At 43.7% G+C, this 15,202-nt stretch overlaps 1 protein-coding gene across 2 annotated transcripts in view; it reads left to right on the top strand.

Annotated features, from left to right (window-relative positions):
* The first annotated feature begins 6,728 nt into the window (after positions 1-6,728).
* Positions 6,729-15,202, top strand: part of TLL1 (tolloid like 1) — a 440,554-nt gene continuing 432,080 nt past the window's right edge. Inside the window, exons 1-2 of one of the 2 annotated variants that reach the window (XM_063920427.1) lie at positions 6,729-7,274; positions 7,637-8,179. In XM_063920427.1, the coding sequence (XP_063776497.1) occupies positions 8,026-8,179 (154 nt within the window). In that variant the 5' untranslated portion in view covers positions 6,729-7,274; positions 7,637-8,025. The remainder of the gene's footprint in view (positions 7,275-7,636; positions 8,180-15,202) is intronic. The other variant, XM_063920428.1, reaches the window with a different exon arrangement.

The following is a 15,202-nucleotide window of genomic DNA, read 5'->3' as shown; positions in this document are numbered from 1 at the left end:
CGGGGAAGAAGGGTGGCTTAGTAGCGGCTCTTGACACGGCGGCGGCGCCCTCGGGGTAGTGGCGCCCCGGGCAAAAAACCTGCTTGCCCATGGCAAGAGCCGCTACTGGTCCTATGAACACCAATACTAGCAGGAGGCGTGACGTCTCCTGCTACATTACCATATTAGAGCATACTTACCTACATTTTATTTCTGCAGTGTCTTCGGGGGGCGGGGCCGGACTGTGACATCACTAAGCCCCGTCCCCGCATCGGGAAATGCCGCGATTCGCGGGTCCGCGGGAAGGGGGCGGGGCTAAAATGACGCGGTTTGCGTCATTTTAACCCCTTCACCCGACGGACCCGCGATTGCGGAAGGTTATCTCTCCATCCTGCTCGCATCCCTAGGGTGCAAGCAGGATGCGGGAGACATGCCCACTCTTCCGGGGGTGCGGGGGGCTACCCAAAAAAACGGGAGCCTCCCGCAGCTCCTGGGAGAGTAGGTAAGTATGTATTAGAGCTATTGCTGCTGCTTCAATGTAAGCAGCAGCGATATCTCCTCCATCCACATCTGAACCAGGCCTATAGTTCTAACATTTATAATGAAGCTGTTGTGTTCATATCCTCTTCTTTTGATACATATACCGGTACTTTACCATTGCCACAAAAGACAAAGGGCAGTTCCAAGACTATTGTTGAGTACAGATGATGCTGCTTCAGCTATAACTGGTGCATATTCTTGCAAGCTATGCTACTTGCAAGAGTTTGGCAGGTATTTCCTCATAGAGAATAACAAATTTTATTTGATATCAGGTCTAAGCTGCGGTCAGCAAACTAATGAATTCAGCTGACCCTTACCTTACCACAGACACTGAAACAGCTCTTTGAATAACCAGCCTTAATGCAATGTTCACACTGACATTTTTATCCTGGTTTGCAGAAGTGGTTGGGAGCTGATAGGAGCATGAATAATTATGTTGGTATCATTATTTCGATCCCTTTAAACTCTATTGCTGCCATCATGCAGGCAAAACTGCTAGTGTGGCTATGGCCTGAGAATTAGAAATTTATTAAACATAATGAAGATTTTTTTTGTTTGGGATAGTTTCCAACATTAATGACAAATGTCTCAGAGTTTCAATGAATTGGGTACAAACCAAGAAGCCATGGTTACACTGCAGGACCCATGATTTAATAAACTACTTTAGGAGTTAAATTGTTAGAAAACATATGTATGTATATATATATTTATGATGCTCATGTATTATTGTCGCAAAAACTGCTTATTTATATATATATATATATATATATATATATATATATATATATATAATTCAACCACAATATTGTCCTCAACTGTATAGCAGTGGAAGCCCTTGGGCCGCTGTTAGACATAATAATTGTACGAGAAAATGCAGGTTTGTGTAAATCTGTAGATTGCAGATATGAGTATGAGGCCAATCAGAAACCTCAATTGCTGGAATTGCAACTTTTGATTGGTCCTCCAACCCATACACTCATCCTTAGCCAAATTAATTGCCTATTTATTCATGCTTTTTTACCCCTAGAATATCCCTGCTATTTACCAAAAGCTGAAAACAGAATATATCAGAGATATGGAGAAGCACTGAGACAAAAGCAGAATCTGCAAGACCTCAGCACTCCAGAGGTATTTAGGATGATATGCCTACTGGCGGGATCCCAGTGGTCAAGAGGCCGACGCCGGCATCCTGAGAGCTGTAATACTGTAAACAAGCGCAGTGCGTCCCCTCGTGGGTGCGCTGTACTCACAACGCTTCGTTCCTGGTGGCAACCTTTGGTCGCCACAGGGTTATATTCCCACTTGGTCCATGCCACCACCCGAGTGGGGATTCCGGCCGGCGGTAGGAATTCTGACTGCCGGTATTTCACAGTGTGTTGGGATTCCGGGGTCAGTATCCTGACAGCTGGGATCCCAACAGCGGCAAAATTAATGCCTCCCCTCCAGAGAGGGGGTGTAGCATTTAACGAATAGGTTGCAATGCAGATTTAAGACTGATTATTCCATGAACATTTAGGTGCAAGTTCAATTAGCTTGGTTATTTACCGCGTCACGAGTAAATAAGTCTACGAGAAAAAGGCGTCATCGGGGGATAACATGCAGGGAAAACACACTGTTTCCGCAGTTTACATAAAATCAGTGAGTTTACATGTGTTAATACTTGATTTTCAGCATGAGGAAAAAGCTATTTACTTCAATAGCTTTTCCCCGTGCCATGTGGTAATTAGCCAATAATTAGTTATTTAACTATGGTGGTCATTCCGAGTTGATCGCTAGCTGCATTCGTTCGCTTTGCAGGGATGTAGCACAAAAAACGGCACTTCTGCGCATGCGGCGCAATGAGCACGCCCGACGTACTATTACAACGAACGATGTAGTTTAACACAGGGACTAGCAAAGCTTTTCAGTCGCACTGGCTGCCGCAGAGTGATTGACATGAAGTGGGCGTTTCTGGGTGTCAACTGACCATTTTCAGGGAGTGTTCGGAAAAACGCACGCGTGCCAGAAAAAATGCAGGCGTGGTTGGGCAAACGCAGGGAGTGTTTGTGACATCAAAACAGGAACTGAATAGTCTGAAGTGATCACAAGCGCTGAGTAGGTTTTGAGCTACTCTGAAACTACACAAAAAAACTTTGTAGCCGCCCTGCGATCCTTTCGTTCGCACTTCTGCTAAGCTAAAATACACTCCCAGTGGGCGGCGGCATAGCGTTTGAACGGCTGCTAAAAACTGCTAGCGAGCGATTAACTCGGAATGACCCCCTATGCCCCTTAATCAGGGTTTAAACTAAGACAAAACTAAAAGCTTTAATATAGCTAACATATTAATATAGCTGCACATTTAAATTCCTGGACACATCCATTTGCCCTTACAGATTTGCTTTCATAAGAGATTGTGAAACAGCGCCTTCATTATGAATTATGAAAATGCATCCTTCATCAATACAGGAAAATATTTGTTGCCATTATTCTTCATTACTTTTATCACATCTTTACAAATGTACTGCCCTCAACCGTTTTGTAGATCACGAGTTGTGCATACTTGTTCTGCCACAATTATTGAGAAAATTCAACATTTGTCCATAAAATGAGGTGCATGAATATTACATCAGTTTACAAATAACAATTAGTAGAGTGACAATATTAATTATTGTGATTATTTAAATATTTCAATATAAGGGCCTAATTCAGAACTGATCGCAGCAGCAAACTTTTTCTCTAATGGGCAAAACCATGTGCACTGCAAGGAAGGGGGGGCAGATATAACATGTGCAGAGAGATTTAGATTTGGGTGGGGCATGTTCAAACTGAAATCTAAATTTCAGTGTAAAAATAAAGCAGCCAGTATTTACTCTGCACAGCACAAAATAACCTACCCAAATCTAACTCTCTCTGCACATGTTATATCTGCCCCACCTGCAGTGCACATGGTTTTGCCCATTAGAGAAAGGTTTTGCTGCTGCGATCAGGTCTGAATTAGGCCCGAAGTCTCTAAATAGGATTAAATGTGTACATTTTATAACATATTTAATTGTTACATAATATATTAACACCCTACAACGTATCCCATTCCATTTGGTACTTATTACTTCTTGTAAATGATCAAGTGATTAGAAAAGTGGGTTGGAAAAATGTAATCAATGACAAGTAGAGACCATTAATGCACACCACACAAACTGCAGCTAATCCTATTGCTGGATATTCTAATAATGACTGATTGTCACTTAGGCTAAGACAGCATTGGTTATTGACAGACCGTGCTGTAATCAATGCCTTTTGTTCCATGCTCTCCTTCAATAACGACATGATTCAAGATCATTGCTTAACCTCCACCTTTATCTCTGCAAGGTCAGATCTGCTCATCAAAGTTATCTCTGCAAATATTTAGATGAAAGCACCGTGTGTCCTCATTGCTATTTACCACTTAAGTTAAATGGATCCAATTGCATTAACAAGAAGTGAAAAAATAGTCTTTATTTTAAGCATGTTTCATAGTGGAAACAGCTACAGTAACATGCGCTAATAATATGCGCTTTTCTGATGCCTAAAGAGAAACAGATTTTCTATTAAAATCTTGGGCTTCATGCTTGCATATAATATTATAAATGTACTAGGGGCACCATGTAACCTACAGTAAAAACACTTAAAGGATGTGACACAAAATGCAAATGTCCTAAGAACATTTCTACAGTGCAATTCTTTTAGTCATTTTGGAGAAAAGTGTTAAATATACCCTTACACATAATGCCCTCAAAGTAATAGTGCACCTTGCATGTTACGCCACACAGTAGTAGCGCACATTATATATTATGCCCACACAGTTGCAGTGCCCCTTACACATTATGCCACAGACTAGCAGTAACGTCTCTTGTGTTTTAAGCCACAGAGTAGTAGTAGTGCCCCTTGCATATAATGCCCACACAGTAGTAATACTCCTTGCTCATTAAGCTACACAGTAGGTGTAGTAGTCCCTTACACATAATACTCTCTCAGTAGTAATGCCCCTTGCGCATTAAGCCACATTGTAGTAGTAATGCTTCTTACACATAATGCCACAGAGTAGTAACGCCCCTTGTGCATTAAGCCAGTCAGTAGTAGTAGTAGTGCAGCTTATACATGACGCAGAGTAGTAGTAATGCCCCACCACCATCCCCCTTTCCTTTCCTATCACCATATATGCAGCAGTAAAGCACTCAACCGCTTAGTATGGAGAGGTGACGTCTCTTTCTACAGACTGGAACTAGGGGAGGCTGCTGTGGAGGTCAGTGCAGGACCTCAATGAAGGAGCCAGGTGCACTGCTTCTACTAATATATATATAACAGTGGGTGCTCGACATTGGCCGCAACACTCTAGTTACAGACGACCCTGCTCCCCAGACAGAGGACGTGCGGTCCGCATGGTTATTAGAGCCACATTGGATCCTAGTGCCTGCCAGCTCTATGAAATCTGCTCTCCGTTATAATAAAGAAAAATGCCAGAAACGATGGGGGAGCCCGGGAGGGGGGGTGGGGGTGGAAGGGGGGGTATGGATCCCCCTGGTTCCGCCACAGGGTATGTGGTACTCTGACGTGGATGCCAGAGCCCAAGTTTTCCCAGCATGACACTTGTTTTCTTCCCATAGTGCATACTGCCACCATCGCTTCCAGAGGTAAACAGAGCACACATTACATCCACATGATGTAAAAGAAAAATGTGATTCATCAGACTAGACCACCTGCTTCCATTGCACCAAGGTCCAGTTCTCACACTCTTGCTTATTGTAGGTGCTTTTGCAAGTGGACTGATCGGCATAGGCACTCTGACAAGTCTGCAGCTACACAGTGTTTTCTAACCTTTCTATCATAGCCAGCGCTAACTTTTTCTGCAATCTGCTTCGGTAGCAATTATGTGGCATCAAACCAGACAGGCCAGTCTCCACTCTGCATGCGCATAAATAAGCCTTGTGAAATAACCATGTTGCCAGTTCACGGCTGTCCTTCCATTGACCACTTTTGGTAAGTACTAACCACTGCATACCGGGAATAAGACCTACCGATCTGGAAATGCTCTGACCCAGTTGTCTAGCCATCACAATTTGGCCCTTGTCAAAGTTGTTCAGATCCTTATGTTTACCCATTTTTAATGCTTCCAAAATATCAGCTTCAAGAAATGAATGTTCACTTGCTCCCTAATTTATCCCACCCCTTTACAGGTGCCGTTGTAGCAAGAAAATCAATGTTATTCACTTAACCTGTCAGTGGTTTTAATGTTACGGCTGATGGGTGTAAATTATACCGCTTTTATACTAAAATGATGGGTCACACATGGGAGCCGTACACGGGTCCTTCCCAGGTGTGACCCGTCGAGAGACCTCTTTCAAATTGCGGCCCTACCCAACATATTGCTGGGTTGGTGGTGTCACCGCCGACATGTGTGGAGGCGGCGCTTGGAGATGAAATGATCTTCAAACGCCGCCTCTTCTCTATGCAGTGAATGGGTTTCCGAGTTGCATTGATCCGGCTAATCAATTTACACTGCACCGCTAAATGGGTCCTTCCCGGAACCAACACTGCAAGCTAACCAGGTTGTATTCCCAGGTACTGGACCCAGGTAACCATTTTACACCAAGACACTCCAGGATCATCACTGCAATAACCCGAGTTTAGTGGCAGTGTAAAAGGGTTATAAATGTGTGTGTTTTTTCTAGAGATGAGCGGGTTCGTATTTGCTTGGTTCAAATTCAGTTATCTGGATTTTTCGTATTGGCTAGCCAAATCACGTGACATCCGTGAGCCAATAAGATGCCGTTTTGAGATCCGTGTAAAACCGAACCCGCTCATCTCTAGTGTCTTCCATAGTATCCCTTTAATCTGGGACACCTATGCTTTACACATGTTCTGTGGCTTGCTAAATTCAAGCCTGCATTTCGCTTGGTTTTAATCAGCCAACGAATCTGTATAAATAATAGATGTCCCGGATTAAAAGGATTATATACATATATATATATATATATATATATATATATATATATATAAATAAAGTAGCAGTATAGCAATGGTAGCTTTGCATGACTAAGAAGCAAAGTGCAGACACTGAGGTGTTATTTTGCCCATCCAATGAAACATGCCCTCAGGAAAGTGGTAGAGAAGTGATCTGAAATACAGATTCAGAAAACATTGGTGTTAAATGTGACACCCTAGCAGGATGAGAGAGATGTGTCTCCCCTCCCATCAGCCTGAGGACGAGAAGGGGAGGGGCGTGAGCCTGAGCTCTCCTAAATCTCACCTTACTTTGCTACGACTTTCAAATGTAATTACTACAGCGGGATTAGCAGAAGTATCCTGCATGCACCGCACTGTTCCCATTCCACCTCAGCTTCTGTAGAAGACTGTGACTTTTACACATTTATTCCGCCGTCCTGCACAGAGAGCTGGAAGCATTTCTTTTTGCATGCTATGTTCTCGAACAGGCACATTTGTGATGAATCAGGGATTTTAGAGAATTATGGAATATTCCCCCTGACTCCAGACCTGGAGACTGTAGAAGAGAGAGCTACATCTTATTTCATATAGAACCTTTTGCTCCCTGCCGTCACTTTCAGCCACCTCTTGGCTTGGATTTAGTGATCAATCAATGGACCTTTTATGAACCCTGGGGAAGTATGACGGCTGTGAGTGTACATTAAGCTGGAGCAGCAGCAGCACAGGACGCTGATTCGGCTGCGGCTGGCGATTGTGGCTGAAGATCCTTTCTACCCCCAGGAGCACCCCACGTCTAGGTGTGTACATTTCTTATTGCCAGGCCTTATCTCCAATGAGTGCTGCGTGTGAGTGTGTGCTTATAAAAGCTATCAGGGGACCTGATCACAGGCAGTCCGGTTCCTGACCCTGATTGTATGAATAAGTAAGCAGGATGCTGATCATTGCTTTGTGCATGTTACATTTTTTTATTAGTTCTCCGGGTTCACAGAAAGGCATAGAAGACTGATGGGCTGCTCAGCTGCTCTTAGTACATAACAATGTCTTATTTATTTGTCTTTGGGGTCATGTTATGTAAAGTGGAATGAATACATGTTTATTATTGGATCTCTTTTTTTACTTTAGCTTACTGTCTTCTTCATGTCCCCTTGCCCTCTTCTAGCTTCTCCGATGCACTATTGTACAGATCAGGTCTTGCTGGCAGCCGGGCTGTATAGAGTCAGAAAGTGCAAGTGGATGAGAGAGCCAGAGAAGCAGCAGCCCCAGAGCCCTGTCTTCCACTAGGGCAATCCTTGCTGCGTTTTATGGGAGTCTTATTATTAGCACTGAAAAGCATCAATCAAACAATTAAAGCTCATCAGACAAGACCCACGGGCTAATGCCTCTGGCAATCTGAGCAGCAAACTTTCCCCCCTTTGCTCTATGCATGTGATCACCATTGATATCTAATGAGAAAGGGAAGGCGATTTTAATTAAGGGAACCGGCTCCCCCACAATACAGCTCAGCCCCTCCAGTCACAGATCTGCAGCTCTCCATCCCCGCAGAGGGCAATGAAAATGCTCCCCTGGGCCATCTTCTTCCTGGCTGGGTGGACCTGGTGTGAAAAGTTATCTCTGTGTTATGGCCTTGACTACGACTATCCTTATTATGACAACGAGGAGGAAAAAGCAGAGGTCATAGACTACAAGGATCCCTGCAAAGCCGGTAAGTCACTATTGTTACAGTGTTGCATTGGAGGCTGTTCCCAGTCACCTTACAGCCCAGTAGGGATCTGTCTCCCAGTTTCCTAATGCTGCTTTGTAGCAAGAGATTTACAGCATTAATGTGCTCACGTGTGTCTGGCTCACGGCTATAGGGAAGCACTGGCTATTGCATCCTTCTAGCGTACTACAGTCAGCTTGTGTTGTTATTATTACATTATCTACTGTATAAATGTCCACAGAAGAATCTTATCAGCCTGTCACACGGACTATATATACGGTGTATTCCAATCTCCTCGCGCACTCACACAGGTGTGCATGTCCGATCCTGAGGCACATCTAGCATATAACTTGTCTGACATCAAAGGCTAGCTGCACGATCCCAGTGCTTTAAGGTAGTTTGCTAGAAACTCAGTAATACACGTTCCTCGCTATGCAGATGAGCCCAGTGTAAAGAGCTGGTCACATTGTATGTAACCGGGCAGCAGGAGGCGCTTAGGGAACCCCAGCTTTTGTGCACTTGTCTTTGATCTTGTGCCATATCACATTTCTCTGTGTTGTGTATTACTCCTAATAATTGTGCTGACTGAGAGAATTCCCTTTTGTTTATTAACATGTCACATCCTATATCAGGCTTCACGTGTCAGGCTTGAGAGGGTGGAGGAAGGAGAGTTGGGTGTAACTTTTAAACAGGAGGAGGAGGTGCTGTCTCCTTCCTCTCCCATGCTTTATTACCCCTCATGCATATCTGAGAGGTTGTAGATGCCTTGCAGTCTGTCATGTGTTGCTGCTGCTCACAGCCTGGAGCCTTGGTGGCTCCACTGGACTGCTGGTGCTGCATGGGCCAGACACCCTGCTAGTACCCCACTCTATTATATAGACTTCTGCTGTGATAAATCCCAGGTTTCCTAACCAAAGCATGTAATGTTATCGTTTTGTTTTGTTTGTTTTTTGTATTATTTTATTTAGGAAAACATTTTAGACCATTGCATGATGTGTTTTACATTCATTCAGTTGCAATGGTTTTTTAAGTGCCCTGTGCTGCAGATTATTTATATTAAACGTAATATAACACTGCATTTTCTGGTACAGACAGAAGAAACAGCCTGAAACTGAGACATTATCCTTAGGTCAGTTGAGCGGTCCAGCATACAGTAATATAGCTTTACAGCTTAATGAAGTTATCGTAGATCCACGCACAAATAATTTCCTTTCTGTAATTGTTCCCTTCATTTTTTTTTTTTTTTATATGACTGCAGGGAACGTATTGCAATTTACACCAAGGCTGAGTTATTATTGCTGAGTGGCCTGATTCTAACTGCATGTAATTAGCAGAGATTGTATCTCTAGTCTCCAGAGACAGACCATATTGTGGCATATTTCATATTTCTATGCTATTATGCCACACTTGATTTTCAATGAATCTAAACTGCTTTACTGAACAATTGGGAATTCAATTGTCGGCAAAGGGTGCAAATTGCTGTTGCAGCAGTGTTTAAATGGCAGCAATGGCAGCCCAATTCACGCAGTGCAGATGTGGATTCAGACGGGCAGATCCATTCGGCATCAATTGAATTCCCCCATTTTAGGGGGTTATATAAATTGATTTCCCCCCTTTTAGGGGGTATCCAATTATCTGCTGTAAATTACCACAGATAATGGATTCGCCGGGGGCGATCCAATTAGTCCCGATGCCGACGCTTATCCCCCGATGATGGCATTTATCTTGGATTATACTTGTAATAATCCCCGATAAATGCCCATTTTCATCCACTATAAGTGCAGCGAAAATGCATAGCTCCCACAAAAAAACACAGACCTATGTATTTTCGCATGAAAAATGGGGTGGTTTTCATGCAAGCTAACTGGATAGAGGTAATCAAAGAATTGTGAAAACCCCAGTTTGCCGCGGCACTATCGCAGGTCATTGGATAACCCCCTTACTGTTACACACATGATTATTTTTAGTCATCTATAGTGCTACCTTTGGTGAATATAAAGGGCTAGATGCATCATTGCTTGGAAAGTGCTAAAATGGACGTCCTAATTGCCATGTCACAGGCTGTGTTTGAAAAAAGGCAGTTAATAGGGGTGGTCTTCAGTATGCCGGCTGTCGGGATCCCGGCGCACAGTATACCGGCGCCGGAATCCCGACAGCTGGCATACCGACACTTATTCTCCCCCGTGCGGGTCCAAAACCCCCCTGGAGGGAGAATAAAATAGCGTGGTGCACGTAGCGAGCCTGCAAGGGGCTCATTTGCACTCGCCACACTGTCGGTATGCTGGTCGCCGGGAGCCCGACCGCCGGCATACCATACTACACCCGTTAATAGATGATTGGCTGGTATTTTTTCTTTCCCCATTTTATCACTTTCCAAGCGATGATGCATCTGGTCCGAAATCTGAAAAATGGATGGGATACAGCTGTTTTATAGCGTTGCAGAGGAAATTTTCTTTCAAGGTTGGCAGAGGCTTAATATTAAATTTCCCAGGTTTAGTGGTGTGTGGAATGTACAATTTACAGTTTTTGCCACATTATATCCAGCCAGTGTATACCAAGTGGGGAATAACTAGAATGTATAGCTTGGCTAGGTATAGGATATATAGAATCGTTGTGCTGATATGAGGGATGGAATTTCCAGGTTAAAAATAATTGCAATTTCTCCACAAATGATAAACTAGAATTCAGATGAATGATAGATTACTTTTCATATTCTATTTATCCTCCCTCAACTGCAGCACACCAGTGTACTTTAGCAGCAATTGTCAGTAAGTACTGTACCAGTCTGAGTAGGTCTTTTCAGTGAATGCAACATTTGTTTGCCGTAGATAGAATAATAATGGTAAGTTCCATCCCCATCTTTGTGACTGCATTGGTCCCAATTCTAGTAAATGACAATGTACTAATAAAGCATAACGAAGAATATCAATCGACAATCACTCGCAAGAAATCACAGTTCCTGTCAAATGAGATCACAGCAGCAAACAATAGGCCAGCTCAACTTTTCCGCACAGTGGAGATGCTGTGCAAGCCAGCATGCCTGCAGACTGATGAGACCCTTTCCCAAGCAAGATGCAACGAGTTTGCAAACTTCTTTGCAGATAAAATATCCACCATCCGGGCTGGAATATCCACAGTGCCATCAAAGGAGAGCCAAACTACAAAGCCTGCCAATATAAGCTACCTGCCTTCATGGACCAGCTTTGACCCAGTGGATGTAAAGGACACTGCTGAAATTGCTCGGATTTTGCGTCCCACCACCTGTGGTCTGGACCCAGCCTCAACCAAGCTTCTAATAGGTTGTACGGATATAATCGGTCCTGTCTTTGCAAAAATTGTTCAATGCTCTTTGCAGACAGGCATTTTTCCTGGACCCCTAAAGGAAGCAATTGTTAGACCACTTCTTAAAAAACCTAATTTAGATCCCGACTGCATGTCCAACTACAGACCGGTATCAAACCTTCCTTTCCTAGGAAAGGTTATTGAGAAAGTGGTTGCAAATCAACTGGAAACTCGCTTGACAACCCATGATATTTATGATCCATTTCAATCAGGATTCAGGAGAAGACATAGCACTGAAACAGCCCTGGTGTGTGTGTTAAATGATCTTCTGATGGCAAAAGACAGAGGTGACTGTTCAATATTAATCCTTCTGGATCTCTCGGCAGCATTTGATACCGTGGACCACGGGCTTCTGATTGAGCGACTGATACACTTCTGTGGTCTGGATGGCACAGTCCTAAACTGGTTCAAATCATTTCTCACAGGCAGGTCACAGAGAGTATCATCTGGATTATACTCATCACCACCAGTGCCATTGCCATGTGGTGTCCCACAAGGTTCTATACTATCCCCCATGCTTTTTGCAGTATACATGCTCCCATTGGGCGAAATAATCAGGCGCCATGGCCTGGTCTACCACTGCTATGCAGATGATACACAACTGTACTTGTCCTTTGCTCCGGGCACTGATAACCCAGTAGCAACCCTGAATGGCTGTCTAGCTGAACTACAGGAGTGGATGAGCGCCAGTTGGCTGCGACTGAACCCGGATAAAACAGAGGTCCTTATAATACGACCGCAACATCAAAGGACAAGACTGCAGCATAGCCAACCAACTGGACTTACACTCGGGGATTCAGAATTACAGACCAGTGATCATGTGCGGAATCTTGGCGTTGTCCTGGATGATGGCTTGACACTTAAACATCAGATATCAGCCACAATCAAATCCTCATTCTTTCACCTGAGGAACATAGCCAGAATCAAGCACTTAATTCCCTCAGATGATATGCCAAAAGTCATACATGCATTTGTATCATCTCGATTAGACTACTGTAATGCCCTCTACCTTGGTCTACCAGCAAAAGAATTGCAACGCTTACAGCTGGTGCAAAACACAGCTGCCAGGCTGTTAACCAACCAGCCCCGTTCCAGCCACATAACACCCATCCTCTACTCCCTTCACTGGCTGCCTGTAAGATGGCGAATCCTCTTCAAGATTGGCTTACTGAGTTTCAAAGCATTACATGACCAAGGCCCAAGGTACCTGAAACAGCTTCTGATCCCATACTGCCCCACTCGATTACTGCGATCTGTAGATGAAGGACTTTTAGCAGTACCTAGAATCTACCGTAATTCATCTGGGGGTCGAGCTTTTAGTCATGCGGCTCCGACTCTATGGAACTCACTTCCCAGCACAGTGCGAGAGGCCCCAACTATAGAATCCTTCAAAAGTAGACTCAAGACTTTCCTGTTTACTCAAGCATTTCCATAGTATCTCTTTTAGTATCTTCATGCTTCTGTATTTTATGAAAAATGTACTTCATTATTTTTCTGTACTATATTATGCTGTGTATCTGTTAAGCGCCTTGAGTCCTATTGGAGAAAGAGCGCTATATAAATAAAATTATTATTATTATTATTACCCTGTGTACACGGGATCCTGTCTTTATCGACCTCTATTGGTCGACAGTAAGTAGGTCGACATGGACTAGGTCGACATGACAACAGGTCAACATGAGCTGTTCAAAAAAAATTCTTCATTTTCTGAATTTACTTCATACTTTACAATCCACGTGGACTACAATTGGGAACACTAACCTGTGCAGAGCGCAGTGAGGCACCTTGCCCGAAGCATTATTCTCTCTCTCTCTCTCTCTCTCTCTCTCTCTCTCTCTCTCTCTCTCTCTCTCTCTCTCTCTCTCTCTCTCTCTCTCTCTCTCTCTCTCTCTCTCTCTCTCTCTCTCTCTCTCTCTCTCTCTCTCTCTCTCTCTCTCTCTCTCTCCACAAGGTATAATAATTGGTTAGATACGCTTGCCTTAAATCCAAAGTTCTGCTGTATCATAATCTCCATGCGCAGAACCTATAGCAGGTTCTCACTAGCGCATCATCAGCACTGGTGGTGTGTAGCACTGTTAACCCCTCTGCTTTAAATGCTGTAGAATGAATAGTCTTTATGAATGTCTAGGTACAGTATGTCTTGCCTATCTTTAATATTGTGGAAGTGGTGTCTGATAGAGCCCTCCCATTTAACAGAAATGTGCTGTAAACAAAAACGTCAATGGTGGATGTTTGGAACTTGCTGACGTCGGGCAGATGACACTGCAGTGGGGCTTGGTGAGTGGAAGAACACACACTAGAAATTATTTTCATGTGGACCTTATAGTGACTGTACCAGAGAGAAACTGAATGCGATGGCTGAAAAAAACCTGCAGGTCCATCTAGTAGTCTGTTCTCACATAAATGTTGTTTGTTTGACCTTCTACAGTGTATGAATGTTTAATTTTTGGGGAGGAGTTGAGAAGTGTGGCGTATGACTAAGGGAGTTATTTATCAAAGCTTGGAGAGAGATAAAATTGTGATAGATAAAGTACTAGCCAATCAGCTTCTACCTTACATTTTACAGGTTGTGTTTGAAAAATGACAGCTTGATACTTAAATCTCTCACAATTTTATCTCTTTCCAAGGTTTTGTAAGTACCACCTTGGGCACGATTCAATTTGAAGACAGTTGAATAGCGTGGGGGAGTTTGCTCCCGGGGATATTCAGTACAGCGCAGTGGTAAGTCAGAGAATGCCTGTTCTCCCCGAACTAAACAGGTTGTTTTGTCGGGAGAACTGTCATTGTCCGACTTAGTGTCGCACCGGGCATTTGTTTCCGCCGCGTTAAGGGCAGAAATCTGCATTGTGCCGGAACTTTTGTCAGATTTCTGCTCGCACCCCTCCGGGGGTGCAAGAAGAAATCCTGTTGTCGGGTGTAACAGGGCACTGTATTAGTCCCAGGAGCTAATTCCTGGCAATATTCAACTGTGTTCTAATTGAATCGTGCTCCTGGAGTATCAATCCAATTTATTAAAGCTAGCGAGGGGGATACAGTACATTGATTACTATATAGCCCTTAGGGTTACATGAGCTTTAAAAAATACACTAAAAGCTAATTTCATAAGGCTGGGTTTCTGTGTGTACTTTCTATTTCTCTGGCTACATTTTCATTTGTAATATGCAAAATCATATTATAGTGGCGTAGTGGAATTGAACTATCATTTGGCGCTTGATCCAAACAAGAGAATCGGAGCATATGTGTTGATACCTTTTAGAGGATTGCAGGAAACCTGTGAGTTTTAGATCAGCTGAGTTAGCAGCAGACTAATATGAGATTTTCTGTTAACATAATTGCCATAAAATATGAAGTACACTATTTTAGGTGAAAGTGCATTAGTTTTATCTTTTTATAGAAAAGATAAACCCACTGTAGGACATTGGGGGTCATTCCGACCCGATTGCACGCTGCGCTTCCTCGCAGCCGTGCAAACAGGTCGGAACTGCTCATGCGCGGTGGCCGCATTGCGCAGGTGCGTCGTTGCCAGGCAGCAATGCCGCTAGCGAGGAAAGCGATTGCAGCGGCGACCGCAAGAAGATTGACAGGAGGAAGGCATAACCGGGCGGCAACTCACCGTTTTCGGGGAGTGCTGAGTCCAACGCAGGAGTGTCCAGGCATTTGGAGGGTGGATGTCTGACATCAATT

This window comes from Pseudophryne corroboree, chromosome 1 (genome assembly GCF_028390025.1).
Source record: "Pseudophryne corroboree isolate aPseCor3 chromosome 1, aPseCor3.hap2, whole genome shotgun sequence".
Classification (NCBI taxonomy): domain Eukaryota; kingdom Metazoa; phylum Chordata; class Amphibia; order Anura; family Myobatrachidae; genus Pseudophryne; species Pseudophryne corroboree.
This window is presented reverse-complemented; position numbering and strand designations above follow the sequence as displayed.